The 18,590-nt window shown below is 46.6% G+C and overlaps 1 protein-coding gene across 6 annotated transcripts in view; it reads left to right on the top strand.

Annotated features, from left to right (window-relative positions):
* The window catches only part of NFIC (nuclear factor I C), a 407,618-nt gene that overhangs the window by 360,226 nt on the left and 28,802 nt on the right, over positions 1 to 18,590 (top strand). For 3 of the 6 annotated variants that reach the window (XM_086947137.1, XM_086947138.1, XM_086947136.1), the window contains 2 exons: positions 2,519 to 2,703; positions 18,361 to 18,517. In XM_086947137.1, coding sequence (XP_086803263.1) covers positions 2,519 to 2,703; positions 18,361 to 18,517 — 342 coding nt within the window. The remainder of the gene's footprint in view (positions 1 to 2,518; positions 2,704 to 18,360; positions 18,518 to 18,590) is intronic. The other 3 variants (XM_086947141.1, XM_086947140.1, XM_086947139.1) reach the window with 1 other exon arrangement.

Genomic DNA, 18,590 nt, shown 5'->3' with positions numbered 1-18,590 from the left:
TCAGGCTCCAGCCTACATGCTCCTTTAAGTCTGCCTTGTTTGTGGACTCTTCCCTATCTTACTCTGAAGTTCCCTCTAATGGTTCATTCTCCTACTACTCTACTTCCCTACTCTGGACTGGCTTGCCTCGGTGCTCGATTACTATCGACTTCACGTGGCCTCCTCCAAGTCACAATCTCTGATGATGTGTTACTATCCTTTACTTATCACCATCACCTGGGACTACTGAGTGAGTCTGTCGTGCTAATGTGATGGGCGTTTTCATGTCTACTCAGCCTATCTTGCCACCTTTTGCATCAGTATGTTCCACTCACCGCTGGTGTGCATTGTTGTCTTAGTGGATGGCTCATTTTTGCATGTAACTCATCATTTCTGATGTTAAATGCTCCAAAGCCTTTCGGCAACATTCATTATATATAAAACTGCATAAAGAAATAAACAGTTTGCACTTCTGCAAGGGACCAAGAACAGTGGCGTCCTCCCTGGTTTCCGGTAGCACCCAGGTCCCCAGATTCCCCTAACCAATCACGATGTTCTAGCATGACCGCAGCGTTGTGATTGGTCTGAGCGGCCTGGTTCGGTGCATAGACAGGGAATGGGAGCCTGTGCATATTTTCCACCAAGGCTGTGCAATACAGCCGGGTGGAGAACATGCTGAGTGCGCACAACGATTTGGCTGGCCCAAGATGGCCGGCCACACTGTCATGCGCACTTATGGTACACCACCCACTCCTCCTCCCCTAGCTTGGCTCCATACTAAAAATACAATGATAATAATGTTCTGTTATTATTATTTCATTTTTCCTTTGCACTGCTCCGAGAGCAGTGGGGCAACACTCCTCCGCCTTAGCTGAGGAGCCGCCACTGATCAAGAATAACCTGGTGCCAGTTGGCTAACCTTCCCTAAGGAGCGTAGCAAGGATTCCATGGGCTCTGGTTCAAGCACATAAAATGGCCCTTTGACTGCTGTTGTGGTAGTAAAATACAGCAATTTCAGGGTTCACTGGGCCCCTCACGGTTCAGGATCCCAGTGACGCTGTACCTGCTGCACCAATAGTAGCTACGCTCCTGCGTTCACTGTAAACGCTCCTCACCTCATCCCTTGGTCCACTTAAACATATGCCCAATTCTCCCTCAATCTCATGGTCCCTGTGGATGAATCTCCCCTCCCCCACCAACGGTTGCAGTAGCTTCAGACCTCGCCTTCTCTTTTACCCTGTCCCCCCATACCTCTCTCTCACATTTCTGACCACCATATGTACTGCTCATCAGGAGAGAAACGTTCTGCCGCTGTGCGTGATGCAGTCATTTAAGTGTCGCTTTGACAAAGTCGGTAAACTTTGCTCGGCTTTGCCAACACAGTTTCTGAATTCACTGGACTTTGTATGCATAGGATTTACCTTCACCCACTTGTAGTTCAGCTCTTTATTCGACCGTCATAAGTGCATCAGTCCGTTCAAGCGGAGCAGAAACGTGTCGGCAGCCTTTATCCAAGGGCGTTGTACTTCGGAGTGGATTCAAAGACAGCCTTGAGGACTGATTCCAACTGGCCTCTTAAATTGTGTGCAAATACCTATTTGCGCAGGGATTGCAATAACAAGTGGTGCAATGTTTGTCACACCCGGAAATTACAAGATGTGAGAAACATCACACGCTTTGTTAAAGTTTGGCTGGTCAAACCTGTCAGAATTTAATGAAGAGGAAAGAGACAGTATTTACCAGGACATGCAGCTTGTTGTGCAATAAAAAACAAAATCAGCATGTTATAGCCCAAAAAGTTAAAAAAAAAAAGCAATCATTATTGCATCTGATAAATTCCACGCACCTCGGTGACTCACGGTCCACTTGTAATAAGGCCCTTGATGTACATAATCATATTTCACTGTAGAAAGTGTATTTAGCGTAATATGTTAAGAAAATGAAACACCACAATAGGAAAGGTACAGTTTCACCATTCTGTCAAAATTCCCCTAAAAGGATCTCGTGATGTGAGGCCATATGAAGTCGAAGGTAGTTATCACTGATTCAGACAAAAAAATAATTGTGACTTCGAATTTACGGTTGAGCTAGCAAAGGGGCGGAGGATAGTTAATGGGTGAGAGATGAAGGTGCATGTGTTTTGAAACAGCGTTCTCTCTGAGCTTCAGGCGTAACAAGTATAGAAGTGGCAGGGGCGTGTCCTTGTGCGGCAGCCAGTCAGCCAAAAAGGGAAAAACTGTGAATGAACGACTGCACCAGCGGCCATTTTGAATTCAGAAACGATGGTGTTGCAACAGTAGTTATGGATTCCTGATTTGTTTTCTGATTGGGTGAGAAGGAATTACATTGTATCTGCAGCGTGAAAACTGCTTTCTTTTTTGTGATGTCATCAAGTGTTGCCCCGCCCCTATGCTGCCATTGGCTGGCACTCCTCTGCTTGATTGAAACTCTCCTCATGAGGGCCTCTGAATGCTTCTCAAAGAAGAAATTATTAGCGTATGCGTAAATCATCTCATAATAATGACAATTCTTTTTGCAGGTCTTGCACGGAGTCCACACCCCTCATCAGCTCTGCACTTTCCCACCACATCCATCCTCCCGCAGTCTGCTTCCACGTACTTTCAGCACACAGCGATCCGCTACCCTCCTCATCTCAACCCCCAGGATCCCCTGAAGGACCTTGTCTCCTTGGCCTGTGATCCATCCGGTCAGCAACCCGGGCCGGTGAGTATATCCCACTCAAGGCCCAGTTTCCCCCGCTCTTTTGAATTGGCAGGTGCCGTTGCAAGCTTGGTGACAGAACACATTACTGGTTACTCTGTCGTTATTTTATGTGCAGGTAAGGCAGTCCGATTTGCCCACTGGTAAGTGTGGCCATCTAAATTTTAGTCTATTGAGCCAGCGGGGCAGGGATAATGTGGGTAGGCGAACAGTGCTCGAACAGCGACCACTAGTGACTAGTAAAAATGTGACAGTGACTGAGATTTTTAGACGTGGGTGCAATACCCTTTCTGCCCAGGGGTGGCAGTCATTATCTTTATCTGACACTGTGCAGTTTTATGGTGGTGGGCATAAAAAGATGGTAGAAGTTACTGAACCCACTATTTCCTGGAGCATAGAGCAGTGAGGGGTGGGATCAGGAAATACTTGTCCTCTAGAGAGCTTCCACTCACTACGTATTGTACCTGATTTTACAAGTTTGCGTCTGGCAAACACAAATTTTCCTAATAACTTATTCAACGCAAATTAGTTTTTTGAGCTAATCACACCCACTGTTGCAACAGTTGCTGTCCTTTTGTGCTGAACAATAGTGTGTGTGTCTGTGTGTGTGCCCGTGTGTCTGTGTGTACACCAGAAGTATAAAGTGGGGACATGGAGAGCCAATATGTTGTCTGTGGGCTATAAGAAGATCTCTCCTTGGTGAACACATCTATATGGAAGGGATCTCTGTGTTGTAAGACCCCACTCTAAAACAAGCCGCTACAGAAGAAAAGCAGACCCTGATGCAGAGGTCTGGCCCGGGACCAGTGTTCAATTTCCGACGCGGCAGGGTCCTGAGCCCAAAAATGGCCACGGACTCGATAATTCTCGCCTCGGTGCCTACTCTAATCATGGGGTCCCATGCAGCAACTCTGGGCAATAGCTTGCTTAATCTCCACTACGGCGGCCCACCCGCTGCGGGATGCCTGGCTTTCACCTTGGGGATGCCCAGTAGGGGTTATCTCACAGGGAAAAAGCCAGGACGGGTTCCCAAGGCAAGCGCCTTGATGCCTTCGGGTGGTACATGCGCTATATAAGTCGCAATACAAGATAAGGGCGCGAGAGAGCTTGGGACAGAGGAAAAGGCAGAGATAAGCATAAGAGAGATTGAAGGAGGAGAAGTGTATGTGAAATGGTGGAGAAAAATGGGACCTAACAGAGGCAGAGATTGCGCAAGAAACCACACTAATGACAATGGAGTGAGGGAGGGCTTGGGATGTCTTGTATAGACCCTCTGGCTCTACACTAATTTTCCTCCCTCTCTCTCTCTCCTAGTTGTTTTAATTGTAATAATCAGAACATTCTGTACTCAATGGGTGGAATGTTTGAGTAACATAATAGCCCCACCACAGAGGGCTGGAGTGATTGTTCTATGATCTCACAATCATTCTATGCGCACAGGCCTGGCTTGACCTAGAATCTGGAAGTGGGCATTTAATGACCATTATTGTCCTCTGTGGTGAGCTGGTATGTACTAGAAAAGGCTTGAGGGGCTGGGTGGAAGAGAGAGGATGTTGTAGATTATACTAAAGCAGGAGGAAAGTTTTTTTTTCCTGAATTTGGGGGACTTCCTCCAGAAATATTACTTTTCTGAAAGGCCAAGAGTTATGAGGTTTACAGAAAGGATGATAGACTTAACTAGATAAAAATCCACCCTCAGCCCCTGAGCGGAGGTCTTCAAACTGTTGCAAGGGCCTGCTGGAGGGGGGCTGAAGAGATCTCCGTGTGGTCATCCGAGTCTGGCCAGGAGGGGCATTTACTGTGCCCCTGGGGAATCGAGACAAACATCAAGCTGAAAGCAGTGTTGTGCCCCTAGTAGGCCTGGCTGAAATGTTACCAATGCTGGAGTAATTGGAGTACTTTCAGTAACTTGTGTTACTCAGTTGACACAACGTTACTAAAAATGATGCCTGTTCACATGACTATGAGTAGTTTGGCACAAAAATCCTAAAGGGGAACACAAATTTAGTGTGCACCAGCGGCTGCCGCTGTTCGTGTTCAGTTCTATTTTCTTGGTGGAAAAAGCATCCTTGGTCTATTTTGGACGCAAGTGTGCATTTTGTGCCAACAAAACTAACACGAAATGCTGGGATACACTCCTCGCGTAATTCCGTGTAATCTCAAGGAATGTTGCTGTAATTTCAAATAATTTAAATTACGCAAGTTACGCCCACCCGTAGGTTTTAGCAAGAGAAAACAGAGTGCCAGTGAACCACCCTGTACTGGCGATCAGTAACGTCTTTTGTCACTGCTGTCTTGGCTGGGAGTAGGTGTAAAGGAGAGGGGGACTTTAAAAAATCCTCGAAGTCCTTCACAGTGTCGATACTTTTACACTTTTACGGAGACCGGACTGCTAATAGCGGGTTGGCAGTCATTCATTTGATGGAATTTCTAAATGGAATAACTGAGCATTACTGCAATGTTTTAATTATTAAATACGTTCTGAGCTGCCAATTTTTTAGAATTCTTGTGAGAGTTTGGTTGTTATGGTGGGGGTGGCTTGATACATTTTTTCATGAGCCGGGGGGAGCTGCCTTAAAATTCTGGCGCTCATTGTCTATAGTAAATCTAAGGAACCTAGCCAGGTTTCGCTGACCCAGTCCAGCATGAAATGCGTTTCAGAAGACCTGAGCTCGTCTCCTGAGTTAAAGCACATTGTGTCTTTACATGGAAACCACCCCCACCCCTCGAGGTTATCAATCCCACCTGGAGTGAAATGTACAAGCAGTTCCTTGGGCCGCGCCCAGCCATTTTATGTGGTTTAGAGCATATGGGAATACTGTGCAACCACAACAGGCAATAAAAGCTACCCACACTCAGGAATTTATTGAAACCAGCTTGTTTTATAGGAAAAAAAACAATAAAAAACCTAAAATTGGGTGAGTCAAACGCCGAAGAAGTGCAAAAACATGTCACGGGCACTCCCCACAAAACATAACTGTCTCCAAAACAGTAACTAAAGCAGAATTCCACACAAGGACAAAGTATCCGAGCATCTTCAAAACGCTTCATGCTCGTGTGTGAGGACGGAGGACCGTGAGATCACCTATGCTGAGGGCCTTCCAGCAAACGTTGTAGGACATTAGTGGAGGATTATGTTTCCATGTGGCGAAGGAACTCTTGAACACCCAGTGATATGGCAGCCATCTTGTATCTTTAGGTATAACTACCCTCATGGTGATTGGTATCCGTTCTAGGCAATTTCTGCTATAACTTTGCTGCAGCCGGACCCACCTGGATGTTGGATTTCAAGCGTGAAGGAGTTTACCACCCGCAGTGGGTTGGGATTAGAGTGTATTAATGTAGAAAACGTAAAAATTCTATAAAAAACACAATTAAAATTGTGTTATGGTTCAGGATCAAACGTGCAAAATCACTGACATTCACCAGCTGTGGTATGCAATGCACACAAAGTGTTCCATTACTCACCTTGCCTGCCATGTTCATAACATCCATTTGCAGATGGCACTGAAAAAAAGGTAAACAACAGTTAACAATGGAGGATGAGGTGAGTTATGCTATGCATTGTGTGTGTTGTATGCCATAACTATTTTTGCTTGTTTGAGCTGGAAGCAAACAGTAACATAGTTATTATTATTTGTTTGAGTTTTATATAGCGCAAACGCGACCCGAAGGTATCAGAGAGCTTTACATGAGCACCAGTTGCGTTACAGACAGATACATTCATTTTTGTCAGGCATGGCGGAGATTAAGTGATTTGCCAACAATCACAGGATGTAAAGCGCCCCTGCTGGGACTCAAACCCACTTCCCCAGCTTAGAGGCTGACTGCTCTAGCCATTAGGCCACATCCTAGCTGTGTTTTTTCATTGACTATCTATATATAGATGTATAAACATTTATGATATGGCAGTGAAAGGCACACTAATACATTAATTAGAGAAATTTTACTAATATGCACATGTTCGCACAGCAGTACAACATTCAAAATTGAGTTTATCACAGTACAGAAAAAGTGTCACGAGAAAAGCACCTTCTACTGCCTCAAAGATTCCATGTTACCAATACTTTACACATAGAACTAACACTCCTAATACTCTTACTATATCTCCTGAGTGTGATTTTACCCTGCTGCACAAATTGAACAACTTTAATTCTGGTTTTTATTAAATGCATAACTAAACACAAATGAAAAATGATGTGTCATAAACCATATATGCAGACGTGCAGGGTATAATACGTTATTTATTACCATTGTTGAGAGACATCCATCGTGACTCACTGAAGACTTTGCCTCTTGAGTGTCATGACCCATCCCCACACTCAACAAATGTATCTATTTTATTTATTTGAAGGTTTTATATAGCGCGAACAAGACCCTCATGGGTATCAGAGCGCTTTACAACTATTAACGAGCAGAGAACATGATATTAATATTAAATAGTTAAGATACAGTACAAGATATGGCAGATCCGACCCCAGATGAGGGTGTAATAAATAGCATATTACACTCTATTCACATCTGCATTTACTACATAAATATACACACACATGTAGATGGTTTATACACATTCACACAATAAGGATATTTTTTGAGCACGCAAGCTGCACCTCAGTGGAGCAAAATCAATTTGTGCTGTAGTACATCAACTTTTTAAATTCTATAATGTTATTCATTGCCCCGTGCTGAGATATTAACATAGGAAGAAGTTTCCTAGCCCTGATGAAGCCTTTTTAATACAATACAGGCTAGACTCCGAAACAATGCCCAACCCCAACATGCTAATGATGCATACATAAACAACTGAACTGGAAAACTCTCTTCTACTCAAATTTAATGTGTCTGCTTCCTTATACACAGTACAGCCACATACCACACTTGCTAAAACCACCACCAGTTGTAACACAATCTCGTTTTTTTCTACTAGAGTGCAAAACATTAACTTTATTGTCTTGCTTCTCCAGTTCTCAACATGCATTGAGTAAAATGGATTTTAAATGACACTTAATATATACAAAACCATCTTCTCATTTCTGTATAGGAAACTTTAAATAAAATATGTATTTGATGTACAGAAACGTTTGACATCAGTAACCATTAAAGTGTTCCAATGTGCATTTATTAATACTGTGAAATTGCAAAGTTTTTGAGGGGGACACACGTGGCCATTTACCTACACCATTCAACACAGAGAACCAGCAGTCGTCCACCTAGACACCAGGGTTCTATATCCTAGCCCCTTCTGCCACACAGCTGCATATACCCCATTGTCTAAAGAAGGGTTCATACGGTCACTTTGTTCATTCCATAGCATAAGTCTGACCTGCGGTCTGACTCCCTCTCTACGTGTGCGTTTTGTCTCAGAATTCTGAGGCGCAAGCCAGTCTCTATAGATTGCAATCGCTTTGCACCTCTCGACTTGTTTTTTTGCTTCAGGTCTGGTGCTAGCCAAGATCTTTTGACTTCACTGAAATTATATATATATATACTAGCAGCCTGCCCCGGCGTTGCCCGGGGCAGAAGGGGGCTGGGGGCAGCATTTGAGGCTTGCAGCAGCGTTGCCCGAGGCAGAAGGGGGCTGGGGGCAGCATTTCAGGCTTGCGTTCACCCATGGCTCCCGCCCGTCCCTCCACCCGTCCCTCGTTGCGCACCCTCACTTACCTTACTCGCCGCTCCTCCTCGCGCTGCTGATTTTACCGCTCCACTGCTGCTTCGCTTCTCGCTGGTCATTACCGCTTGTCCGTCGCTCGCCGCTCCTCCCCGCCTGTCCGCAGCTCCACCCCGCGATCATGTCCTCCGCTCTTCCTGTTGCTCGTGAACACCGCTCCTCCCCGCTCTCCCGATGTCATGACGCAGACGTCGCGGCCGGCGCTTCTTTCAGGGGACTACTTTGTTTTTAAAGTTAATTTTTAAAATGTACGTTTTTTTTTATTTTATGTAGCCTATGTCCATCTACACACCTTGACAATTTCTATGATGTATCGGGTATGTGGATTGGCGCTGTGGTTCCCGAGTTTACCTGGCTCAAAGGGTTGTGTTCTCTCTTTATAATAGTAGTATGGATATATATATATATTTTTTTTGCTTTACGATGCTCCCGTTCCCAGACCACAAATCGAGGCGCACACCAGGGGGAAATTTTTATCCGTTTTATTGCCGCAAACAAGAACTCGACAGACGCGTTTCGGCTACACGCCTTTGTCAATATCGGGGAGGTGACTCCATATGTTTTTATATACAAACTAGCAGCCCGTCCCGACCTTGTCCGGGAGCAATCAGGCTTCCCCGACCCCCGCCCGCCCTGACATTGTGCAGCAGCCTGGACCCCTGCCCGCCCCGACATTGTCAAGCAGCCCGGGCCCCCTCCCGCCCCATCCCCCACCTGCCCCGACCCCCGCCTGCCCGGAGCCTTACCTCAGCCGCCGCTCCTCCCCGCGCTCCTCATTTCACCGCACATTGTGCAGCAGCCTGGCCCCCCGCCCGCCCCGACATTGTCAAGCAGCCCGGGCCCCCGCCCGCCCCGACCCCCGCCTGCCCGGAGCCTTATCTCAGCCGCCGCTCCTTTCCCGCGCTCCTCATTTCACCGCTCCGCCACTCCTCGCTGCTTACACCTCCTCCCGCCTGTCCGCCGGTCCTCACCGCCATTTCGCCGTTCATCACCGCTCCTCCCCCGCGCCATGTCTCCCGCTCCTCCTCGCGTTCCTGGACGCCACTCCTCCCTGCGCTCCTGACGTCAGCACGCAGGTCGCGGCCGGCGCTACTTCGAAGGGACTACTTTTTTTATGTTCATTTTTTTAATAACGCATATTTTTATACTTTATATAGCCTATGTCCATCTGCACACCCTGACGATTATTGATGTATCGGGTGTGTGGATTGGCGCTGTGGTTCCCGAGTTTACCCGCCTCAAAGGTGCAAAGTTCTTCCTTTATAATAGTAGTATAGATATATATATTTAGAGAGAGTGAGAGCGAGTACCTAGTGATATGGGCATATGGGCTTTCATCCGGCCCTCTTTATCCATTTGCCTGTTGTTGTGTCATTCACATTTTTCATCCGCCCACCCGGATACAGGATGGGGCGATGGTTTAGCCCACCCCAGTCATTGGCTGACATTTTTTTTTTATATAATGCAGATTTATATAGCACAAACTCGACCCGAAGGTATTGGAGCTCTTCACATGAGCACCGTATTTACATTACACATTCAGGCACGGGGAGATGAAGTGAGTTGCCCAGAATCACAGGATGTGGACGTGACCCCGAGGCGCGAATCTTGGTTTCCAGCACCAAAGTCGGCAATCTAGCCATCAGGCCACATCCTCTCCCCTGTCGGTGATATTTTTCCGCTCTTTCACTAGGCCCATATCCGATTAAGCACCGAATACCGTTCCCCTCAATGCCAAGGACTACTGTGGCAATGTATGCTTTTTGAGACCAACAAATATTTTTGCTTTTAGCCATTATGTTTTTTTGGCGTCTGTGAGGCTTCAGCAGCCCCGCAACAAAAGAGGTTTTTTAAAACTATAGCAAAACAAGCTTTGACAAAGCCAAAAAGGTGTCAGTCGACGCCAGTGTTATTGGCTTTGCCAACGCTTTTTTTTGCAGCTCACTACTTCCCCAAATTCGGCCTCTCTGCTACCCACCTTGCACGTGCCTTACCTGCCCCCCATCTGTACCTATGAAACGTTGCTGCACACAACATCTGCATTTCTGGTGATAGATCAAATATTCCAATCACGTTTTTGGGTGAGCCAAAAGTTAGACATTTAACGCTCGAAAGAGCATTAGTTTCAAAGCAATCAAAAACATGAAAAAGAAAAAAATAAGTAATACCCCCAAACCCTAGAACCTTTTAGAGGCATGCAGTTTATGATTAGTTGTTTAAGGGGCTAATTGGAGCCTAGATTTCTGTGTTTCCGGGCAGGGGTGTGCAGCAGGCGGGGTGGGTGACCCCGCAGGGCTGCAGGGAGTTTGAGGCCTGCTAGTTACGGACGGGTAAGTGCAGTCATCGCCCTGCCGAGGCTGGGATCGGTGCCGCCTGGTGCCAGGGGGCGTAGAAGCGATCCTGGCGCCATCCTTATCAGGAACCGGAGTGCAGGGCCCTGGAGCGTAAACCGTGAGCGCCGCGGCTCCGGGCGGGTGAGTGGGCGTCGGGCGCCCCCTGGTGGAGAGCCACAAACGCAGCGCGCCGCAGCTGAGGTCAAATCGCAGCCCTGTGCAGACGGTCAGGGCAAGAAACAGGCAGAGGACTGGGTGTGTGCAGGAGCCGGCGGGGCTGGGGCTGTCGAGTGATGCAGTCTCTTAGGCGAAGGGGAAGGCAGGAAATGTCACAGCCGCAGTGGCGTAGCTATCGATGGTGTAGCAGGTGCAGTGGCACCGGGCCAGAGGTGTCAGGGCCCACTGCGCCTCTATTCTTTTTTGTAGCATTTGGGCCCCTTGCGAGGCCCTGCCCCGGTCAAAGCCTTTTTCACCACACAGTCGATCGCTGAGAGTGCGCCACCCAGCAGCACCTACGGGGAAGGGAATAAAGCGCTTCAGTACTTTATACCCAGGGCCACTGGAGTTATGCGGCAGGGTAGGGCCAAATTATTCGGCAGGGTTGAATAAATTGTGCTGCATGAAAAGGCAAATTATGCGGTTCATCTTGTGATAGTATAACTTCATTACTTAGTCATTTTTGAACTTGTTAATACTGGGCATTAGTTGTACCTCTTTAGTACCACTTTAACCCCGTCCGTGCCGTGTGCTCATGACGAGCTGAGCTGGCCATGACACGCGCGGTCGCTCACACGTGGGGCTAATTCCCCCGCGGTGCTGAGCGTTCTAAGAAACGGGCGTGGTCATGACGAGCTCAGCTTGTCATGAGCACAGCGCCACAGTACAGCGTGGCGAGCCGAGCTTGTTACGAGCACCGTGGCGCTGCGCGCGCCCCCTCCCCCCCCAGCGCCGCAGAGGGAATTAGCCCTGCGGCGAAGGTGTTAATACACAAATATAGCAATAAGCTACATTAAGGTGACCAGTCAAACCTTGGAACGGTTCTTCCACTGCGCGGCATCACGTGTGATTGTGTTTTAACTAACTTTTGAACCATTTGAACTGGAAACAATATTTGGGAATAAATTCTGCAGATTATGCGGCAGGTGATGGATTATGTGGCAAATCTACAATTATGCGGAAATTGCTGCACAATCGCATAATTCCAGTGGCCCAGGTTGCATCACTCGGGACACACAGCGGGCTCGCTGCAAATCGGACCAAGAGAGACTTTGCTTACCAGAAATGGGTACAAGGCCATAATTGACTCCATAACCGTGGAGTTTTAAATTGAGAATATACTCACCCATTGAGGATATCAAATAGGAGAATTACTGACTTAAAATGACAGCAATGAGAAGACTGGAATAGGCTACCATGATAATAGAGAGACTGAAGTTCAACCGACTATAAGGGCTTTTTCAAGAGAACATATATGCCCTGAGGAAGTCGCGTGACATTTCCCATTGTGCGACTAAACACGTGTTGGCTTTTGTGGCTAAAGATTATAACAACTGAACAAAAGATCACAAAGGAATCAAAGGAAAAAACAACAGACAATTTTTGCTTGGTGTTTATGCTATTATAGGTGGGCGAATGCTGGAGGATTGTTAGTGCATTGTGGGGTACTCACCTGCAGATCTGGCGAGATGTGGAGAAGTGTGGATCAATGGTTAGAGCGGCAGACCCTGATGCATAGGTCTGGCCCGGGACCAGGGTTCAATTCCCACCTCGGTGGGTTTTGGGCTCAATTTCCTCGGACCTGATCATTCTCGCCTCGGTAAATATAAATGTAAATGCCAATTTGTATTGCGCAACAATCGCTCCAGGGAGCATCTAGGCGCCCGAGTAAGGACAACCAGATGTCAGGTTGCCTCTATGCTTGCTTGACCAGATCTAAAATCACACTAGGCTTCTGGCAGTTGTATCTTGGAGATTAAAGATCCAGGTTTTTAGATGTTTACGAAAGTCTGTTTCCTTGTCCAATATTCTCAGATGTGGGGGGCGAGTGTTCCATGCTTTTGCACCCAATACCGCCAGGGACTTGCCCCCTCGGGTTTTGAGTCTGAAACCCGGGACGGTAAGCAGTTTGGCAGTTGAGGATCGTAATGCTCGAGTTGGGCAGTATCTACTAAATTGTTTCCTTAGATATAATGGGCCTAGGTCATGAACAGCTCGAAAGGTAATTAGTAGTACTTTAAACAAGACCCTTTTTGTTATGGGCAACCAGTGTAGTGCATTGAGGGCTTTGGTTGCTGATGATCTTTTCGACCATTTCAAAACCAGCCTTGCTGCAGCATGCTGCACCATCTGAAGTTTATGTGTGACTGCTTTATTTGTACCAGCGTAGAGGCTGTTGCAATAGTCGATGCGTGATGTTACTAGTGCAACCGTAACTGTTTTTCTTGCTTCAAAGGGCAACAAATCAAAGAACTTTCTCAGTCCCTTTATCACCCCAAAGCACATGCCTGCCACTCTAGCCGCTTGTTGTCTGAAAGACAGGCCAGCGTCGAAGTACACCCCCAGATTGCGGGCCGAGTTGGTGGTATGAGGCGGTATTTCTGCCTTTTCTGGCCACCATAGTCTGGGGATGAAATCATTTTTTGGGCCTATTGGCATGATCTCAGTTTTACCAGTGTTGCATTTTAGGTGATTTAGCCGCATCCATTCAAAAGTGGCCGTTAGGCAACCTTTGAGTTTTTCCTCCCAGACCTGGTTATCCTTATCCATTACCAGGATCAGTTGTGTATCGTCGGCATAGGCTATTACATCTATGCCAAATGACGATATCAGCTTTATCAGAGGTGTGGTATAAACATTAAACAGAGTCGGGCTCAAGCTTGAACCCTGAGGAACTCCCGTCAACAGTGATTTTTCACTAGAACAGAATTCCCCCAGGGTCACCACTTGTCTCCTGTCACTTAAAAAGTTTTTTATCCACTCTAGTAGTATCCCTGTAACGCCAGATGTTATTAGCCGGTCTATTAAGATGACGTGTGAGACCGTGTCGAAGGCCGCCAAAAGATCTAATAAGATCAGGACGGCCTTCTTACCTTGGTCTAGAGCTGAGCGGATAGTTTCTGTAGTGAACAGGAGGGCCGATTCCGTGGAATGTTGGGTCCTGAAACCTGCTTGGTTGGAATGCCATGCTTCACTATCTTCCAAGAAGCGTGTAAGCTGTTTGTTTACCATTGACTCTGTGATTTTACACAGGGCCGGAAGTAGTGAGATGGGTCGTAGGTTTGACAGTGTGGTGGGATCGGAAAGTTGTTTTTTTTGCAGTGGTTTCACAGCAGCCAGTTTCCACTCTAGGGGTACATTGGCCGTGGATAGTGAGTTGTTGACAATAGCATTTATTACTGGATTGGCAATTTCCTCAATGCGGTGTAGAAGTCTAACAGGGCATGGGTCAAAAGGGGATCCGGATTTTGTTGCCAAAATTGCTCTTCTAGTCTCCTCCAGACTAATAGGTTGGAAGGTTGTTAACTGAGTAGCCCCTTGCCTTGTTATGTCACCCTCTTTTCTTGGCTCTAATATAGGGACATCAAAGTCCTTCGTCAAACCCTGTACTTTTTCCTCAAAACAGTCTGCGATCTTATCACAGAGCGTCTGTGAGGGCGGAATAACCTGCGCTAAGCATTTTGGTTTGTTAAAACCATTCACAATTTTGAATATTTCCTTGTGTTTGCTGTTAGCTGTTTCTATTGCCGATGAGAAATACCTCTTTTTTGCATGTTTAATTAGCGCATGATAGGCACTTTTTATCATTTTATATTTGCTACGTTCTGTGCTACAATAATTTTTCCACCAGCTTCGTTCAGCTCTTCATAGCTCCCCTTGTTTATTTTTGAGTTCTCGGTCGAACCAAGGTGCGGATGTCTTCTTTCTTTCGCGCCTCGTTCTAAGTTTTCCCTGCCCAACCGTACCTTTCAGTTCATTCATCCATGTTCTGAAAGTAGTGGGATTTGAAGGTCCTGCCAGCTGGGGTCTACAGTCCCTGGCCATGGTGATTAATTCTGGGTGGGACAATATCGTTTTCCACTCATCCCGTTTGGCCTGGCTGCGTTCATTCTCATGCTCTTTCTTTCCGTTAAGCACAAGGGGAAGCTTGAAAGGGATCAGCATATGGTCAGTCCAAGTTTGGGGTGTAAGGGGGTCGGTTGTTAAAGTATCTAAATTAGTGGCGATACAGTCTATCGTATGACCCGCCTCATGGGTGGCTTGGGTGTCACGAATGGTGAGGCCCAGTACCTCCATGGTTTCCCGATAGGAGGCAGCAGATGCGTCTGTTGTGGACTCTAAATGGATGTTTATATCACCCATCAAGGTAAAATTAGAATACCTAAGTATTAGTGGGCTGAGCACTTCTCCGATACTCCCCAGAAAGCCTGTGCATGGTCCTGGTGGGCGATAAATCAATGCCCCAGTGAGGGAGAAGTTGTCATTAATTTTTATAATAAAACTCATCCCTTCCGCATCAATTAACTCGTGAAGTTGTATCACCGAGTAGCTGAGGGTGTCCCTGTGTATAATGGCCACTCCGCCTATTCTAATCATGGGTCCCACTCTGTGACTCTGGGCAATAGCTTGCTTAATCTCCACAACGGCCCCAGCAGCGCTTGGATGCCTGGCTACACCTTGGGGGTGCCCAGGAGTGGACATTTCACAGGGAAAAGCCAGGAAGGGTTCCACAGCGGTATGCGCACAGCACCAGGAAACCCCGGTTGGGGTATAAGTGTGCTTTACAAGTACAAATTCATTTAATTTCATTTCATGGCTCAGTGAGTTAAATGTTCTCTTCTAACATCTGCCACGACCTGCAAGGTTAGGTGGGTCAAAAATCCATCCAACGCTGTTCAACTGAGCATCATCATTAAATTCAATGATAATAGGCATATGTATTTACAGAGCTTAGAAGGACATAACACACGTTTATATCACTATAAATGAATGTCTTTTTTTGTACTCAGTAACACCAGTTCTGAAGCTTGGTGTCTGTTGTAGATTTACCGGGTCACCGGTCCCCTCTGGCAGGACCCCGCTCCTCCCCCGAAGATTTTACTAGTGGCTGCAGACAGGGGTCTGGGGGTCGAGGGGGTCCATTGTACAACACCATGCAGAGTCAGACTGTTTTACTGACTGTAGGGGGTGGGGTGTGAATAAAGTGAGAAGTTAAGTTGGCTCCTTGTAAAGCGCCCAATTCAGGCTTGAGACCACCTCAAAGCGCTAGCAGAGGTGAGGAAGGGGCGTTGAGGGGAGAACTTTATCAATAAAATGGACTTCCATAAAACGCATGGATCGATAGACTGATATAGACAGACTATCACACATATGGGCATACTTTTAAGAAGCTGAATGCACTTTAAGTATGAGTGTTTGTGGATTACATGGTACATTTGGTGGCAGCTGTTTACTTTTTTTAAATTGCAAACAGATACCCGCTGACAATGCTTGTTTGTTGTAATAATTCCGGCTGCTAATTGAATCGCAGTATTTGTTCAGTAAACAGCTGTTCTTCATTATTTTTGAGTGTGTTAGGAGGACCTTTGATCATGACCTGCAGATGGGACATTTCCCCCCACCCCTGCACCCAGGTCATGCACACCCTTATCTGCCCTCACCTGCCCCCTACAGGCCATTCACCAAGGCCAGCCAGAGAGAGTCTGGAGCCTTCTTCTGTAACTTTCCTATTACATCTGAGGGCAGCTTTCTCATTTTTCGTTGAGATTTTGAAAAGAAATCCTAGAGCAGTCGTGTAAACACACCATAAGTGCAAAGCCAACATGCCTAGCGCCTTGACACCCTCGGGTGAATGTTCGCGCTCTATATATCTCCTTTTCATTTCATTTTCATATGATCCAAAAATCTGCATTGAGCAGGAAGCTTTTTATTTATTTATGTAAATAATTTTCCCTGTTAAAAAAAACCCTTCCTTTATGCAAAAAAAACGTTTCTGTATGGAGACCGAATGTCTTGCTCTGTTTGATGGGCTATGGATGACTGTTTTGGGTTCCATGCTCAGGGGCACACTGCTTGTGAGGGGTGAGTCAAGGCAGCGTGCATACGTGTGCACATGTGTGTGAATGCACATGTCCTGTATAAGTGAAATGTGTGCCCCAGGGTGGGTCACTATTGCATCCTACAAACATTAGTAAAATTGTCAAATACAAATATATTGTTATTTCATATGAAACTGTCTGTCTTCAGCTAATATAGTTCCACCCCTGAGGGCCTGCAGCTTTCTCTCAGTTTTAAATGGGGGAAGCATCCATTTTGTCACATTGTTTACTTTGTGATCCAAGATGGCTGCCGCACTATTGCATGTTGAATGGAACTGGCAGCTTCAAGCTGGTAGAAACCATAACCCTTGTTTAAGGGAGCCGGTTAATACAGCAGTAACGCCAGTCAGTGTTAATACTGTTACGGTGAAGAGTTATCACCGTATTTAGAGGTGGGACTGGAGAGATGGGGAGAGCTTTGATAACAAAGTGATCGCTAGTAAATTCCTCAATAATGTACTTAGACATCGCCTTTTACCTGCTTTTAAACCTTGGCGGTAATTAATGTGAGGTGTTACCATCAATAGTCAAATATATCACATTAGTAACATTTCAGGTCACCCAAGTTATCTGATATTTTTACTAGCTTATAATTTAAAGACAAGTCCTAGATGTTGGTGCAATTGACAGAGATCTGCAGAAACACGAATACCCGTGCATTTCCACAAAACTAAAAATCTGAAGGTAAAACGAAGCACTTACGGTATTACCCCTTACATAGTATCTACATATTCAGCATGTACCCCTGAATAAGGCCAAAAGAAGGGGGTAGTAACCTGTGAATCAGCATCCTGAAGTTGGGGTTACTTGTCTCGGTGTGTATGGACATCTCCAAGACGAGGTGCATGTAGGTATCCTATCCGAGTGTGCGGTGTATCGCGCGATTTCTGCATTTAGTGGTAGAGTAATTGAGATAACACCTGGTCTTCCAGGAACATTGAGTCCTGAGCAATTTAGTGGTGGGACATATACATGGAAAAGTTATAGGTACACAGGTTTTTCAACCAGGTTCAACTATGTTAGAGGATGGGTTAGCTACCAGGCCCTTGGGTTATGAATAGGTGAACCCAGAGAGACTGACTTCAGGCGCATGGGTACACAGCTCAGAAAGAAGACGCTGACATTTGGACGGAAGGAGTGAGGTTTACAAACTAGGCCTCTAAAGAGACCATAGTGGCAGAAAGCTAACTTCACCAAATAGATATAGGCATTGAGGCATGCCCATTTCTGTGCTGAACAAAAAACATTATTTTGGGGCCCCGTAAAAAATACCAGAAGGTTGTTGATGAAGAGCCAGGAAACTCATGCCGGGCGGAGGTGTGGGTGGTATGGCCAATCACTCCCTTCTATCTGGGTCTGCTTAGCACCATGTGGGCACAGGTCCTCTTCTTGACCATGGCCTACATGCTGTCTGCAGTGGTGGCTTTGGTTGAGCGGGTAGACGTGGCTCGCAGCCGCTACCCGGCACGATACGCGCGGGGGGTCCTGCCAGCGATAAGTTGTGTAAAGGTGATTGCTTTGTCTGCTGTGCTGAGCCTCGTCTTTGTCTGTTCTGTTCCCTCAGCTGAATGGAAGTGGACAAGTCAAGGTCCCCAGCCACTACATTTCTTCACAAATGCTGGCGCCGGCACCCCCAGGCATGACCCGACTGACAATGCCTCCCGACTCCAAATCAACCACCACCGCGTCAGACGGAGGGACGTCCTCTCCCACTTCTCCCAGTAAGCAGAGCGAATACCAGATATAAGCGCGGTAGAGTGTCATGGTGGGTGTCTGGCATGGGTGGGTCTCTGC

Source organism: Lissotriton vulgaris, chromosome 12 (assembly GCF_964263255.1).
Source record: "Lissotriton vulgaris chromosome 12, aLisVul1.2, whole genome shotgun sequence".
In the NCBI taxonomy this organism is placed as follows: Eukaryota; Metazoa; Chordata; class Amphibia; order Caudata; family Salamandridae; genus Lissotriton; species Lissotriton vulgaris.
Note: the sequence above shows the minus strand (reverse complement) of the source record. Positions and strands in the feature narration are given on the sequence as shown.